The 14,884-nt window shown below is 40.9% G+C and overlaps 1 protein-coding gene across 9 annotated transcripts in view; it reads right to left on the bottom strand.

Annotated features, from left to right (window-relative positions):
- Window positions 1-5,699: 5,699 nt before the first annotated feature.
- ARHGAP21 (Rho GTPase activating protein 21) overlaps window positions 5,700-14,884 on the bottom strand; it is a 113,595-nt gene continuing 104,410 nt past the window's right edge. For all 9 annotated transcript variants that reach the window (XM_083467350.1, XM_083467352.1, XM_083467353.1 and 6 more), the window contains 7 exons: window positions 13,850-13,923; window positions 13,671-13,760; window positions 12,307-12,432; window positions 12,074-12,115; window positions 11,587-11,692; window positions 9,690-9,721; window positions 5,700-8,309 (listed from right to left, as the gene is read on the bottom strand). In XM_083467350.1, the coding sequence (XP_083323476.1) occupies window positions 6,588-8,309; window positions 9,690-9,721; window positions 11,587-11,692; window positions 12,074-12,115; window positions 12,307-12,432; window positions 13,671-13,760; window positions 13,850-13,923 (2,192 nt within the window). In that variant the 3' untranslated portion in view covers window positions 5,700-6,587. The remainder of the gene's footprint in view (window positions 8,310-9,689; window positions 9,722-11,586; window positions 11,693-12,073; window positions 12,116-12,306; window positions 12,433-13,670; window positions 13,761-13,849; window positions 13,924-14,884) is intronic.

Raw genomic sequence — 14,884 nt, 5'->3', positions numbered from 1 at the left:
CTTCATGGTTACTTTCAGAAATCTTTTTTGCCAAAACATTTGATACTATTATAACGTACATTTTGATAGTTATGCTGAACACCTTCCTCTGCACAAGCGACAAGAATTAAGGCTGAGACTGACGTGGTAGGAGGCAACTTTACCTATTGCACTGCCATTCAGATTATATTTAATAATAATTTGCGATGCCAAGGAAAAAAATTGTTTTGGGAATCAGCAATGCTGATTCCCTTTTGCTTCCTTCCATTTTTCCATTTTACTGAGACCTGGGTAAAAATCATGTAGTACTACCATGTGGATTATTTTTTAAAAGTGTATACTTCTGTACTGTTCTGTATAATGGAAAAACCTCTGTACATATTATAAATATATAAATATAAATATATAAATATAAAATATAAGTACAGTATGCGGCTGGGCACAGACAAGAGTAGTTTTCGACACCAAAGGTCCATTTTATGCATGGTTCTCAAGTACACTTTGGGAAAAGGTCAGTGAGGGACAACTGGGAGTTGCCAAGGGGGGTGGGGTGGGCAGGGATGGGTTTCAAAAAGCAACCTGTGTGGCAAGGCGAGTGGTTCTTATTGTAAATATCTTATTTGTACAACTCTATAATACAGAAGCGGGGGGAAAAAACCTTTGCAAAAATAAAGGGCTGCATGCTTATGTTGTGGTATGATTTTGTCACTAATCAGTTATTTCATAGTTTTCATACTAGCCCCCCAATGCACTTGGGTGGAGCCATTGCACATTTTAGTCCCATTGATTTCAGTGGGAGAAGTATGCATATTCTTCAGTCTGTCCCACTGAAAGAAAAGGGCATAAGCACTTTAAAGTCATGGTGGGTTGTGTCTGCTGTTTGCTATAAATACATACAAAGGTGAGCAACTTCATGCATTGACCAAACTGCACTAGTTTTACATGTGCAGGTTACATTTTGTCAGTGGCAGCTGTCTCAACCCGCCTAATAGTAGGGCCAGCACCAGCCGTACACAGAGGACAGTGCGTAAATGGCTACTAGGCTATACACTGCCTGTGGCAGGATGCCCTTGAATGCCTGCTGCTGGGAATCACATGTGGGGAGTGTTGTTGCACTCAGGTCTTACCTGTGGGTTTCCCATAGGCCTCTGGTTGGAGGGTGGAATAGGGTGCTGGACTAGATGGGCCAATGGCTTGATCCAGCAGGGCAGCTTGTCTACAAGTGGCCATTTTGCTGCAGGAAATCATGATGGGAAGCTGAGGACCAATGCAGCTTCCTGTCTCAATTTTTTTGTGTTATGCAAGCACCACAGTTAGTGGCAGCTACCACAGTGGTGGCTGCCACTAACATAGGGACAACATCCTGCTTGTCTTGCTTGTTTTATAATAACGTGCAGCAGATTATCATGCTGGCCCAATACTGCAATCTGCAAAAATGTAAGTGAACAGAAGCCTCTTACGTGACCTTGTTCAGGAATTTTAAGGAGCCAGTAGTTTTTAAATTAGTGCAGTTTTCAAAGGAACGGTCTCCCATCTGAATCCAAAATGGCAGCCACCTGACTTCAAGACATAATAGAAAACCTGCTCCTTGATCTCAGGAACCATCACGCAAAATCTGGTTACAATATTTTAAGAAGTGTCCAAATATATAGTGAAAAAACAACTTTTCCAAATTATATAGTTGATACTTCCATCACACACATCTAGCAACTGCATACCTCTGGAAGCAAGTAAAACAACACTCTGTTAAGAGCAAGTCACAAACATAAAGTTCTTGCATATCAGTCCACCCAGTGGATGGGCTACATTTGCCCCTGCATAAATAAATAAATAAATAAATAAATAAATAAATATCCATATCTATTATCTATATAGGAATAAAGTAAGATTGAAAAACAATTTCAGTTTACAGGAAAAAGTTTCTGCTTACTTGGAAGATGGATTCTTAGGTGCTGATGCAGCATGTGAAAGTTCCTTAATTTTTTTAAGGTTCTGAGAGCCCCATCTCCAGCTAGCTGATATTACTCCTTGTAGACAAAGGCTACCAGAAAAGTGGAAAGGTGAGTGGTAGGCTCACCTCTACCATTTGGGGGAAGAGGTTTAGGAAACTTCCACCATTACCAGTTGTTCAGCATTACAACCACTCATTGCTCCAGAGTGTTACTAACTTTATTTATATCCACCCTCTTCAAATGTTTGAGGCAGCTCTCAACATCATTTTAAAAGTCCACACACAAAGCTACAAAACAAAATTATGTTTCTGCCAGCAGAGCCAGCACAATCAACCCACAAATCAAGCAGCCCTTGGGCAAAATTCTCCCTTGAACATGTACATTTTACGCATTTGCTGAAGGCCTAGAGCAGGGATAACTCGGAGAACTCTGATTTAAGAGAGGGGCAGAGCTTTCCCCCCCAAAGCAATGGTGGTGACATTCTGGCTAACACTTGTTTTTTAAGAATGCCAGTGCCTCTTTTTTAAAAAAGCACTGACTGCTGGTATCCATCTTTTGACCAAACCAATCTTGGTGAACCTGGAAATGCTGCGGTCTGGGTAAAGTAGACATAAATCCAAACGCCATGGCAAATACCAAGACAAACTTCTGATAAGCACCTTAATTTTCAGATTTCGGGGTATATTATTACTAACACAATTGCCATCAGCATGTGTGACACTTTACAATCTAAGAGGGCTCATCCCTTAAGGACCTGACAATCTGAAATTTGGCACATGAGAGGCACGAAGAGGCAAACAGTGTGTTTCCGTCGCATATACTCAGTTACAGTAAGGCATGAGATCTGGGGCAGGGGGTGTTCCAAAGGCTTACATGGAGACAGATGTCGAGTGGTTTGAAATAAAATATATATGCTGCCATATCATAAAGTATCCGGGTGGCACAAAACAACATGTACACAGCAAAACATGACATGATTTAAAACCCCACAAAATAATCATTGAAATGGCTCAGCAATCAAGAACACCTTAGACAACTGCATAGGCCTATTGGCATAAAATGCTCTTCAAGAGAAGCCTGAAGGTAATGCTGCCTGCCGAATCCTCAAGAGTGTCTTCTACAGCATGAGACCAGCGACACAAAATGCCTGACATCTATCAGAAGCCAGTGAGGCCTCTAACACTGGAGACAACTAGCATCATGCAGTAAAGACCCAAAGGGTAGAGGAAGCAATATAGTTTCAGATAGTGGAGGAAGGTGACTGAGTGGTAAGAGTGAAGGCTTTACAGGCAGGGATGCTTGTGCCTGTAGTGGACCATAGTCCTCTATGGCAAATGGAGAAGAAGGCAGGGACAGGGAAGCTACCATGGAAGACATCAAACGGAAGAACTAAGTGCTTGAATTGGCTCTAGGAGCAGACAGGAAGCCAGTCTTGTGATCAAAGGAAATGGGGGGCAATTCATTTTGGAAGCAGTAGTTTGGATAAGAGAGACATGGGCCGTTCCAAGTGGAAAAGGCTGCAAGAGGCAACAGACTCAAACCAGGGTTTTCACCAAAGGGGCAGAGAATAAAGGCTGTATTTTTGCAACGTTGAAATGGTGGAAGCAAGAGAACTTGACAAAGGATGGCACACAGTTAACAAAGGGACAGAAGAATCAAAGACAAAAAGAAGCCTTACTATCTGCTCAACTGTATGATAAAGTGGGACTGGGATATATTGAGTATGAGATGACACTGGACATCTCGTGACACTCAAAATCTTCTGCCTAAAGTTAGGGCTGGCCCCAGAAGTGACAGTGAAAGGCAGCTGATTATAAAACACCAAAGAGAAAGTCTAACAAGGAGGGTGTGCACATATAGAATCATAATTACGAACATACACGGTGCATAAAGCATCAGAGATAAAAGTCTGAAGCTGTATCACTTCATAACTAAATTAAAATGAGGGTTCATTAACATAACTCTTAGGGTACAGTGGACTGCTTCTCTCCACATCCCACCCTCACTCCAATCTGGACTGAATACAAGCAAGTTTGTGCAAAGAAGCTTATTTATATACTGCTTTTCACTTATACATTTATGAATCGCAATGCAATTCACAATATACATAAAATCATTAAAACCAGCATTCCAAATATCAAGAGAGTCATAATTTCAACAACTACAGCTTCAAGAACCAAAAGAGAACTGCATACAGTCAGGAAACACCAAGGTAAGCAGAAAGGTCTTTTAACTGTCTATGAAAGCACCTCATCATCAGTACCTGACTGATCTCCATAGGGAACTCAATCCACAAAATGGGAACAAACTCTCTTTTAAACCCTGGCCTAGCACATTTCAATAGGTCATGGTACAGTCAGGAGAGCACAGCCCGTAGATCAAAGCTGTATGGGCGCACATTATGACTCATTGCAAACAGCTCTAAAATGTGTTGAACTGCAGGCTACTGAAACTACTTCTATTCGCTCTTTTCCACAAGTTCCATCAGCTTACATAGAAACGAAGCACCCTGCTACCATTGTGTGAATTGGCCCCAATATGCAACACAATGGTGTTGGTCTGCAGCTACCAAAAACACTTGTGGCACTTGTCCATGTGTGTCTCCATCTTCGGTCAACCAGCTGCTCTGAAGGTATAAATTTCTACACACACATACATAAATAACCACCTCATCCACTCCACAGCTCTTGAATGAATCGGGATCCTGTCCCTGAAAACTAATAGCACAGCGTTTATGATGGATGCTTGAAAATACAGCCTTATAGCATGTAGCAACGGATTTATGTCAAGTTGCTGCTCATGCAAGTTGGCATTTTTTACACCACAGCAACCTCACGGTGAAAACTGAATGCATACATGAACCAGTCCTTATTTTCTTGCAGTACTGTAAATCCTCCTACCCCTAGTAACTGGGAAGAGGAGGTGGGGTGGAGGGAAGAAAAATGTCCTTGCAATGGCTTCCTACAAATGGAACTGGAATTTCCATGGAGGTTTGAACAGTAAGGTGACCAAGGAGTTTGCTTTCACCTCTTATAGACTTTGTGCTGTGTTAATCCAGAATAAATGTCCGTCATGCCATACTCCTGTTACCTGATTTGAGACTTGGGGAGTGGGGTCTGAGATGCCTCAAAGTTTGAGAATAATACCTCAGCTCAGAGCTACAAAAGAGAATCTACTGTAAGGCCTTTAAGACTCGAGACTCCAGACTTAAGACTGCAAGAAACACCGTCCTCTATCTTGCAAACATGTTTACCATTTCAACATGGGAATCTGCCCTGATTCACCTGCCCAATGGTACTTGGGTGGTGTTTGGAGGAGATAATGTCAAATTATCTCCTCCAAACACCATCCACCCTCACAGTAGGGCATACCTCATCCAAAATCCCCAAAGTAACTTGTGGAAGAGCTTGGAAGTCCTTACAATCCAAACAAAACAGACGCCCATTAAACCTGCACAAGGCCTTTGATATATCCAAAGCGATTCTCAGTACTGAGGCTTCTGTTTGCAAGAACAATATGACAATAAGAGTGGGCTGCAAAAGAATTAATCCACGATAAACCATCAGCCCCATCCCTAAATAAAATTCACAAACAAGCCTTGATCAAGCCTTCACTTGTCATTTTAATAACCATTTCCTACATCATGGACCTTTTTGGCAACCACTTTTCATTTTCTCATTACTGGGTGGGTATAGTCAGTGAACTTAGATTATATGAACTTGACATTTTTCATTCTTCCCCCTTTAAGGAAAGTCAGTCTATGCAAAGAACCATCAAAACAATTTTATTTCCAGTGTTTTAAGCGGGTATGCACACAGGCATGATACAGATTTGGATTCATTAAAGTCTTCATGCAGAATTATATTCTCAATAAAAGAAACCAGTTCCATCCAGGATCCACTATCTACACGCCTATGTTACAACATTTATATCAAATCTGGTATCTGAGGAAAAGATACAGATGGAGTATATACATTTAAGTTATTTTTTACAGAAAGATTAAAAATTCAAGTCACATAAAACTCAAAAACTGTATTAAAACTGGAATATAAAACTCAGAAATCCAACTGGAATGCCTAAGGAATGGAAGCTCTGTACCCACCTGTGTTAAAATTTGTAAAATGTCATGAAACGTCTTACCAGTAAAATGTATTCATTTGTTGTTTATATTAACATCCTCTAATTTAACAATTATTATGGCACCCTAACAAACCAAATGAACTTTTTTTTTTGATGAGGCACTTGTTAGTGACTAAAGCCAAAAGAACATTTTTTCCTGCATACTAATGCCAGTTGTCAGTCATAAAAAACATGTACACATTACATAACATGTTGCATTAGATGCTTTGTTCCACATGTGTATGCAGCAATCAAATATACTTTTATTTAAAATAAATTTATTTTTATATATTTATATATATTTATTTATATATATATATATTTTAGGCTCTACCCTCCCACCCAATATTGTGGCTGTATTAATGCACCATAAAGACCTTTTCCACAGCGCATATAGATGAAACAAACCTCCTTTGAGAGCTGCAAAAGTAACATCATACAGGGGGAAATAAACACATACAGAAAAACTGGGAAAGTGTTAAAAAAGAAGCTGCTAATTGAATTGCTGTAGTGGACATCTGAATTTCTCTCTCCATTTCAAAGATACTGGTAGAATCGAGATCTAACCACCTGGGTCCCAGATAATTTATGAGGATGGGCATCAACTGCTGGGCTGAAGTTGCTTTTGTTCATATTCTGGTAGCTTTCTCCATTAACATGGTCTAGTGGCTGCAGCGATCCTGACACTGGTGTTCGAGGAACCAGAGTCAAACTACTACTAGAAGAAAAGCCACCTTCCTCTGCCCACATCTCTGCAGACGAAGAGAGGTCTGTCTTTGACGAATCTGCTACTCTGCTAGTGTTCTCCCGCTTGGGCTCTCCGCTTTCCCCCACGCTAAGGTCGGTTGTGCTAGTGCGTAGACGCTCTCGTGCAAGCCAGTCTGAAATGGAGAGATCCTGTGCTGGGCATTTGGGCTTCAGCCGGTTCACGGCTGAAGCGTCTTTCTCCCGGTTGGGATTTTTCTCTTGGACTTTCCAAGAATTCAGAACACTTATTTCAGCAAAATCTCTCTGGCCTCCCAAAGTGTGCCTTCGCCTGATGTTCTTTCTCTTGGCGGTCTCTGCAGAGTTCGATTTCTGACTGCCTACTCCAAACATATCATCTGCGGACGACTTGAGCCGCAGTTTTAACCTGTCTGTAATCTTGAGTCTCCATGTGGGCTCCTGCTTTTCAGGCTCACTTCTAGCCGACGCAGCTAAGCTGCTGGTTGACTTTCCTTTCTTCATGATGTCAAACATTTTGGTCACCGCTGGAGACTCCTTCTCACACTTGGCATCTCCGGAGCCTTCACTGTCCGTCTTGTGCCGGGCTGATTTCTTCCGGGATAGCGTATCACATTCAATAAGTTTGTGTGAGCTAAACAGTCTGCGGTTGTCCAGCTTGGGCGTTGAACTTCCCTCTGTGCAACTGACTTCGCTGTCTTCAGAGTTCCTCCGGCTTCCCTTTGCCACGTCTTGCCCCTTCCCCCTGAACAGCCTTTCCACTGCAGAGCTCGTGGCAAAAACGGGGAAGTCGCTCTCGCTGTCCGATTCCACAGGGCGACCTTCGCTGATCAGCTCACTTCTCTCATCGTCAGCCTCCTCTCCTTTACTCTCCGCAACAGACTGCACCTCAGGGCTTAGCATGGTGGAATCCAAACCAGCTAGATACGTGGTAGATGAAGTTGTGGAGTAATCAGAAGTGATGGAGCTGACATCAGCTGCTAAAAACTCACCAGGGTTGGCCAACTTTTTGCAGGAGAATCTGTGCAGAGAAGCCTGTGAAGAAGTGCTAAGCATCGTGCCTGAGTCAGAGACGGTTTCTTCCAGTTGAGAAGAGGCTTGACAAACAGGTGGTTTCACACAATCTCTCTGGGTACTTAGCCGGAAGCTGAGATTTGGCGATCTCATGTATTTTTGGTGGTAAGGTGTTGTAGGCTCTTCCGGGGGCTCACACTCTTTCCTTGGCAACGCAGTCTCCCCCTTGGCTGCCACAGAAGGCTTCTTAAGACTGCTCTCTTTTTCCCTTGGAGCTACCGTTCTCACATTTCTCCCTGCCATTTCCTTCTCCGGTTCCTCTTTAGGTGGGTTATCTTTTGCCGAGCTGCCGCAAAAGTGCTCCCCTTGCTCCCTCTTGAAAAACACATTATCTAACTCATCTTCGGAGCTGCTGGGTTGGGGTTTCTCTTTTGTTTTTTTCCGCTTGCGACTGGCTGCTGCAAAGATGGAGGACTTAAGCAGTTCTCTGCTATACTGATCCTTTCCAGATCCCCAAGAACCCTGTATGGGACAGACAAGTAAACAAAACGAAATACCGTCAGAGGTTAGGAAACAAAAACCCATGTTTTGTTTGACACAATAAAAGCTTACATTTAAAATGTGTGTCACCTAAAGAAGCATTTTTGGACTCTTACTTTAAATGGGCAAGGTGAGAAAGCTCTACCATTGTCACTGAACGGGAATGGGCCAGATGACTTCTTTAATAAATTCACCAATTACTTAATAAGCACAGATCTACAGTCATCTGGTCTGAAATGGCTCCCTTTGTCTTAGGAATAAACTACCCAGAGCAAACATAAGGAAGAATATCAGAAGGAAGGTAGTGTGGGCTGAAGAGCCTTTTCCTACTGAGTTCTACTAGGATCTGCTCAGTTGAAGATATTTCCCTCCCCAAAAGTTGTCAGAATAGATAAAGATGATCATTAAAATGTAATTTGAAAGTCAGGATATTATGTATGCAATATCCAAACAGTAACACTATCTTCTAATGCTAATTCATGACTGCAATTTCCAAATATTTTATTATTACTGTTATTTATTATTATCCTTCCATATATAGTTCAGGGTGATGTACAAAATATGCTAAAAACACATGAAAAACAATATAATAATAATAATAATAATAATAATAATAATAATAATAATACAGTGGTGCCTCCCAAGACGAAATTAATCCGTTCCGCGAGTCTCTTCGTCTTGCGGTTTTTTCGTCTTGCAAAGCACGGCTATTAGCGGCTTAGTTGCTATTAGCGGCTTAGCGGCTATTAACGGCTTAGCGGCTTTAAGAAAAAGGAAACAAACTCGCAAGAACTCGCAAGACGTTTCGTCTTGCAAAGCAAGCCCATAGGGAAATTCGTCTTGCAGAACGACTCAAAAAATGGAAAACTCTTTCGTCTTGTGCGTTTTTCGTCTTGCAAGGCATTCGTCTTGCGAGGTACCACTGTAATTTAAAAAACAGAAAATGGACACCCATGGCAGAGACCTTATCATTAACTATATTACATATATTTTCCTGAATGTACTCAACACCCTTTAATTACAGTACAGTATAGTGCTCCGTTTATTATACTATTCTTCTTGCACCAGTGGTGCTGCCGGTGCCTTTTGCAATATAATCTATATTTACAATAAAAGACTTTCAATCCTTTTTGTGGATTTGACCTTTAGAAGATTATAACTGCAAATCTTCACCCTACTCACCTGGGAAAAGGACCCCCTGAATTTAATCAGACTTACGTCTGAATAGACATTGTTAGGATTGCACTGAAATGCAGTAAAATACCAGGAGTGTGGCATTTGTCTACTTCCCCACATCTGTATGCAAGTAACACAGCAGATAAATATTTAGCTAGAAGGAAATTTAAAAGTGCAATGATTTACCTTAGATTTTGCAGAGTCACTAGTAGCTGAATCTGTTGAGAGAGAGAAAGTCAAAATAGAGCACTTTAGTCATCACTGCACAGAGCTTGATCTCACTCTATAGACAATGCCGGACGTATGAAAGAAGACAAGCACAGAACAAAATGTGAGAGCAAACAAGTAACAAAATAAATAAATAATCAGAACAAAGTGGATAAGAAGAGCTCACAAAGATGCAAGCTGCACCACAGAAAGCCACCGCCATGAAAGGATGCCGTGAGTTGTAGGCAGAATCAGCTCAAATGACAGAAATGGCAAAGGAGCCAAGTTCTTCTAAATAAAGCAGAACAGAAATACTAATATTTATTCAATGTCCTAATACACAGCCCTGCAAAACCGCAGCTGAGAGACCTTTTCAGGATTGTACTCTGTACGCTCCTGTAAATGACATGCACAATTTTATTTTCATTTTTTTAAAGAGCCTTTGGCTACCTTCTGAAACAATTCTCAAAGGTTCTTTTTGGCAAGTCATGTTTGTATGCTGCCAAACTGTTTGCACTGGGGTTTACATGTGAAGGCGCCCCAGTTTCATTTTCAGGTGCTCCTCTGAGCTACACATTAAGGAAATTTCAAATTGTCGCTCGCTAGATTTCCACAGCTATCAGTTTTGTACTCGTCTCAAAAAAGAAGCGCTATTATGAAATGGAAAAATGGACACCATAATTTTACTGTCTGGCAGAAAACGAGGACAGAGGTTAAACAGCTATAAAGGGGATAAGGAGGGGCTAGCACAGTGACCAAACGATGTTTGACTTTGCCATTCTCCAAACTCTCAGGGGGTCCCCATCCCAACCTCAGAATTAATGAGCTGAGCCCCATGCCATGCCCCTTCTGACACATGGCTAATGACTAGAAAGACTGGTGGACCATACCATGCTATTTCTCCTCAGGGTCTGCTTCAGAAATAACAAGAAACAGCAGAAACACTTTTAAAAAGTAGCACTGATCTGTTCAAATACTCTTTAAAAGAAAAAAATTTACAGTACAGATCAACTAATTCTTTGTGCATTTACAAGAAACGGGGGTTTCTGCAGACAAGGCAGCTACAATGTGGGCAACAGTCCTCCTTCTTCCTACAGTTCCAGCTGTCCATAAGTGACATCACAGAGTCCACTAGTGACATCACCGTGTGATAGACTCCTCCCACTTCTCCTGTTTCAACATCAGGATAGAGGGACTGTTTCAATAAAATGCTGAAAAAAGTCTTCTACGGACTAAAACACAAACTAGAAACAAAGGGATAACATTTGTGATCAACAACATGCTTGGTTAGTGAAACAGTTATGGTGGCAGTGTGGGAAAACGTCACCAAGAGAGTAAGAGCTTTGCAACAGTAGTAGTACTTAGCAGAATAATAAGGTGGCAGTCATTAAATAGAAGCAACTTATTTAGCAAAATATGAAACATACCCTATTACAAAATACTTAGGGAAAAATTGTGGTTAGTTTTCAAACAAAGTGAACTTTAAGCCTTCCTGACTTTGCAAATCAGTGCAATTTGAACAGAACGTGGATGCTAAAGCTTTCTGCCATCCCATCAACCACTTACACACTAGCAGGAATCCTGTTCACCTCGTGGTAAGAATTACACGAAAAACCATGGTTAATGACACAATCGTGAGCATGCATAGTTCTCATGGTCTAAGAATTACAATTCGGTTGTCCAAGAATGCATCCCGAACATAGAACATGCATGCAACATGCCTAACCATTGTTCTCCTTTAAACAAAACACTTTCAATCATTTAGATTGGGGGGGAAATCAAGTTATTAGCAAATAAAAGGAAATAGAAGATTATAACAAATCATTAGAAGAGAGTTTTCTAGCCTACAGACTAACACTGTCCAGGCAAGAGTTACCTGATACGTCTCCAGGAGATACTCCCGTCCTTCCAATGTTGGTAAGTAAATGATCTATGTTTGGCACTGGCTGAGATTCTACTGTGTTTTCCTCCTGAACTGCTGTCTGCAGTTAATAAACAAAGATCTCTTCATCATTGTGTCAAAGTCAGAGGTTTCATCACGATTCAACAGTATTTAGTAAACTGCAATTATTCACCTAAGAACCAATTCCTCAATAAATCGAACATTTCCGTAAAACTTTAGGGGGGGCACGCCCCAAAACAGAGGGAAATGGAGAGGGGGAACTATTCTATTTGAGACAACTTCACAGTGAGTGGCACATTATCTGCTATTTTCATTACTGCACGGTAGTAGAGGGGTAGAAAGTTGCTTGTGATGAGCAAGTTTCACACATATGGAGAATATGTGCTCGTTGTAGAGATACTTTACTGTTGGGCCTAAATTAAGAGAGGCAGAATCCAAATAGTTAAGGGTCAGTACTTACAAGGGGCTCTTCAGCATCATCTTCTGCGAAAAACCAGTCATGCTACAATTTAAAATAAAAGAAGTGAAAAATCCCACAAAAGTGAAATCATGAAAATGTGGACGACGCCGAAATATAAGGAAAGGAGGATTGAGCAGATCAAAAAAGAAGAATCAGAATCAAACCCAGTCTAGCTAAAGCGAGCAGCTCTGCCTGCATAATTTTTCCTGGGACAGCGAAATAAACTCACTTACTTTTTGGATAAGTGTTTCTACAATTTTGTATTGATCTGGCATATGGGTAACCATGTGTGTCATGTTGTCTTCAGATGATCTCACAAGAGTTGGACCAAATACTATCGCCAGGTTTCTTGGTTCCATCTGACAATAAGAAAACAAATGTGATTTACTCGTTTGCAGAAGGGAATGCAGTTCCATACTTTCACATCATCTATAAAAGCAAAGACCGACTTTAGATGAATTTATAGAGGATAGGGCTATCGATGGCTACTAGGCATGGTATTATCTCCAGTATAAGAAGCAATGTGCCTCTATATAACAGCTCCTGGGAAACCTGAGCAGGAGAGCGCTACTGCATGCATGTGCTGTCGGCTTCCCAAAGGCATCTGGTCTGGTGAGTCACTGTGGGGAAAAGGATGCTGGGAAAGGCAAAAAGTTTGTTTAATCCAGCAGGGCCCAGTTTATGTTTTTTTCTGACAAAAGGGCAAATTTTACTAGTGATTTCTAACTGTTCACTCTGCAGATTAAAGAACAGCATAGCAACCCTTGGCAACCTCCTGCCCTCCAACCCCAATGTTGACAAGTGTCCAAAACATGGCTCCCTTTAGCACACCATTTTCTAATCGTACTGGGAGTAAGCAGAGGTAGGTTGGGTGGCCACCTTGAGTTGAGATTCCTGTACTGCAGGGGGTTGAGCTAGATGACCCTCGGGGTCTCTTGAAACTCCACAATTCTATGATTCTTCAGGACGTAAAGAACCGCAAATGTTAGCAAATGAATCCTACCCTTCTCAGCGGCCTCCCAAGCAAAAGATGCAGAGCTCAGCATTGCTCCCCTAAGAAGTTCTGAGGCTCTAAGCCAATGCTGCACACACAACATTCCTAGGCAGATGCAGTTCTGCAAGCTAACCAGTGAGTTGCAGCTGCTCCCGACTGAATCTAAAAGGTACATTTCTCCTGGAAAAGGTCTAAATCTTTGGAGAAATAAAGCAAAACATCTCTGGTTCAACACAACACTTCCCCATCCCCATCCCCCTCATCTCAGGCTTGGAATTTCCTTCTTCTCCCCCAAACCTCAACTGGAAAGCAGCTCACTAAGAGTTGGGGTGGCCACTATTTTACAGCAGCTCATGAGTTTTTCAAAGTCCCTTTATGCTTCTTCACCTGCTTTTCACAGGTTTTTCCCACGCTCACACCATGGCTGAAAACTCGCCAAGTGGAAAAAGTGAACACAGGTTCAAATATAGTGAGGGCCCAAATGGTCTGGACTATGTTGAATATCATGAAAACCAGAGTGCTGTCATGACTTGATAAACAAAATAAAACCCCTGAAACACAATAATCCTGAATATAAACCCTCTGAACACATAATCCAGCTACCTTGTTCTTCTCAGAGTTTTCTGCCACCGTTTTCAAATGTGCAGAGAGAAATTTGAGTGTTTCATAATGGTGTTCAGGTAAATCACGGATCTGAAACACATGATTATATCACACAGCTTTAAAATAATCATACATAACCACAAATAATTTGCCTAAGTGGGTATATAAAATCAGCATACCAGCCTTTTTAGTGTTTTTAGTCGTTCCACAGGATCTACTTTTCTATTGGCATCTATGAAATCTGCATATTTGTCTGAAGAGAAAAAAAATTATTTTATTGCAGGACATCATATACAATCTAACAGATTTTTTATTAGGAAAAGAAAAGGAATGCAATATGACTTGAGCAAAGGAGTGGAATACACATTATAAATTCATCATAAAGCAAGCAGATGATTCAGCCTGCCTGAGTCCCTGTATCCTGTCTACTAGAAATTCAACAAAAACATATTATATAGGCTATAAATTTACTCCATAAGAGGTTCTAATAACATGATGTGAAGTTTAATTGTAAAAAAATCACACCTCATTTTTATCAAACAGTGATTAAATGAGGCTTAAAATTATACCCTGTCATTCATTTGTACTTTATCTGAAACTATTCCATTTGGACAAAACCATAATGAATGTACAGAGTCTGCCTGAATAAAACTACATCTGACAATGTTAGGATAAATTTCAGATCATCTAGATACTACTGGTTAATTGTATTGTAACTATTCACTTTTAAATAAGGAAAGATTTGTCTGGGGGGGTTGTTCTTAAACAACCAAGTCCAAACCTATTCCAGCATTTGTTGATTTCAATCTCCCCTCTTTCTTTTTGAAAAAAATACAACAGTTTCCCAAACTGAAATCAAAGTATAGATTTTACTTAAGTGATTCATTGACCAGGGTCAAGTGACTAGCAACTCAAATTTAGATTTTTCTCAGACATGCACTTTTTTTTTTGCAAAAGACTATATATTAATATAAACCATAACCTCCAAGAGCTATATAACTCCACCTTTAACAGCTTCTTTAACCACCTTTTTTGTGGATTCTGGCACACATAAACTGCAGGTGGTGACGCCTTGGCTCAATTTCTATCTCAAGCTGCTCTCAAAAGGCACAGGAGCAGGGCTTCTAAAAGGCAACAACTGCAGAAACAGCAACGAGTTCTGAGCACGTTATTTGTGAGCAACAACTTGTGACCTGCCTACAAGTAGGCCTGCA

The sequence above is a fragment of the Podarcis liolepis genome (assembly GCF_965112155.1).
Source record: "Podarcis liolepis genome assembly, chromosome: 12".
Taxonomy (NCBI): Eukaryota; Metazoa; Chordata; class Lepidosauria; order Squamata; family Lacertidae; genus Podarcis; species Podarcis liolepis.
Note: the sequence above shows the minus strand (reverse complement) of the source record. Positions and strands in the feature narration are given on the sequence as shown.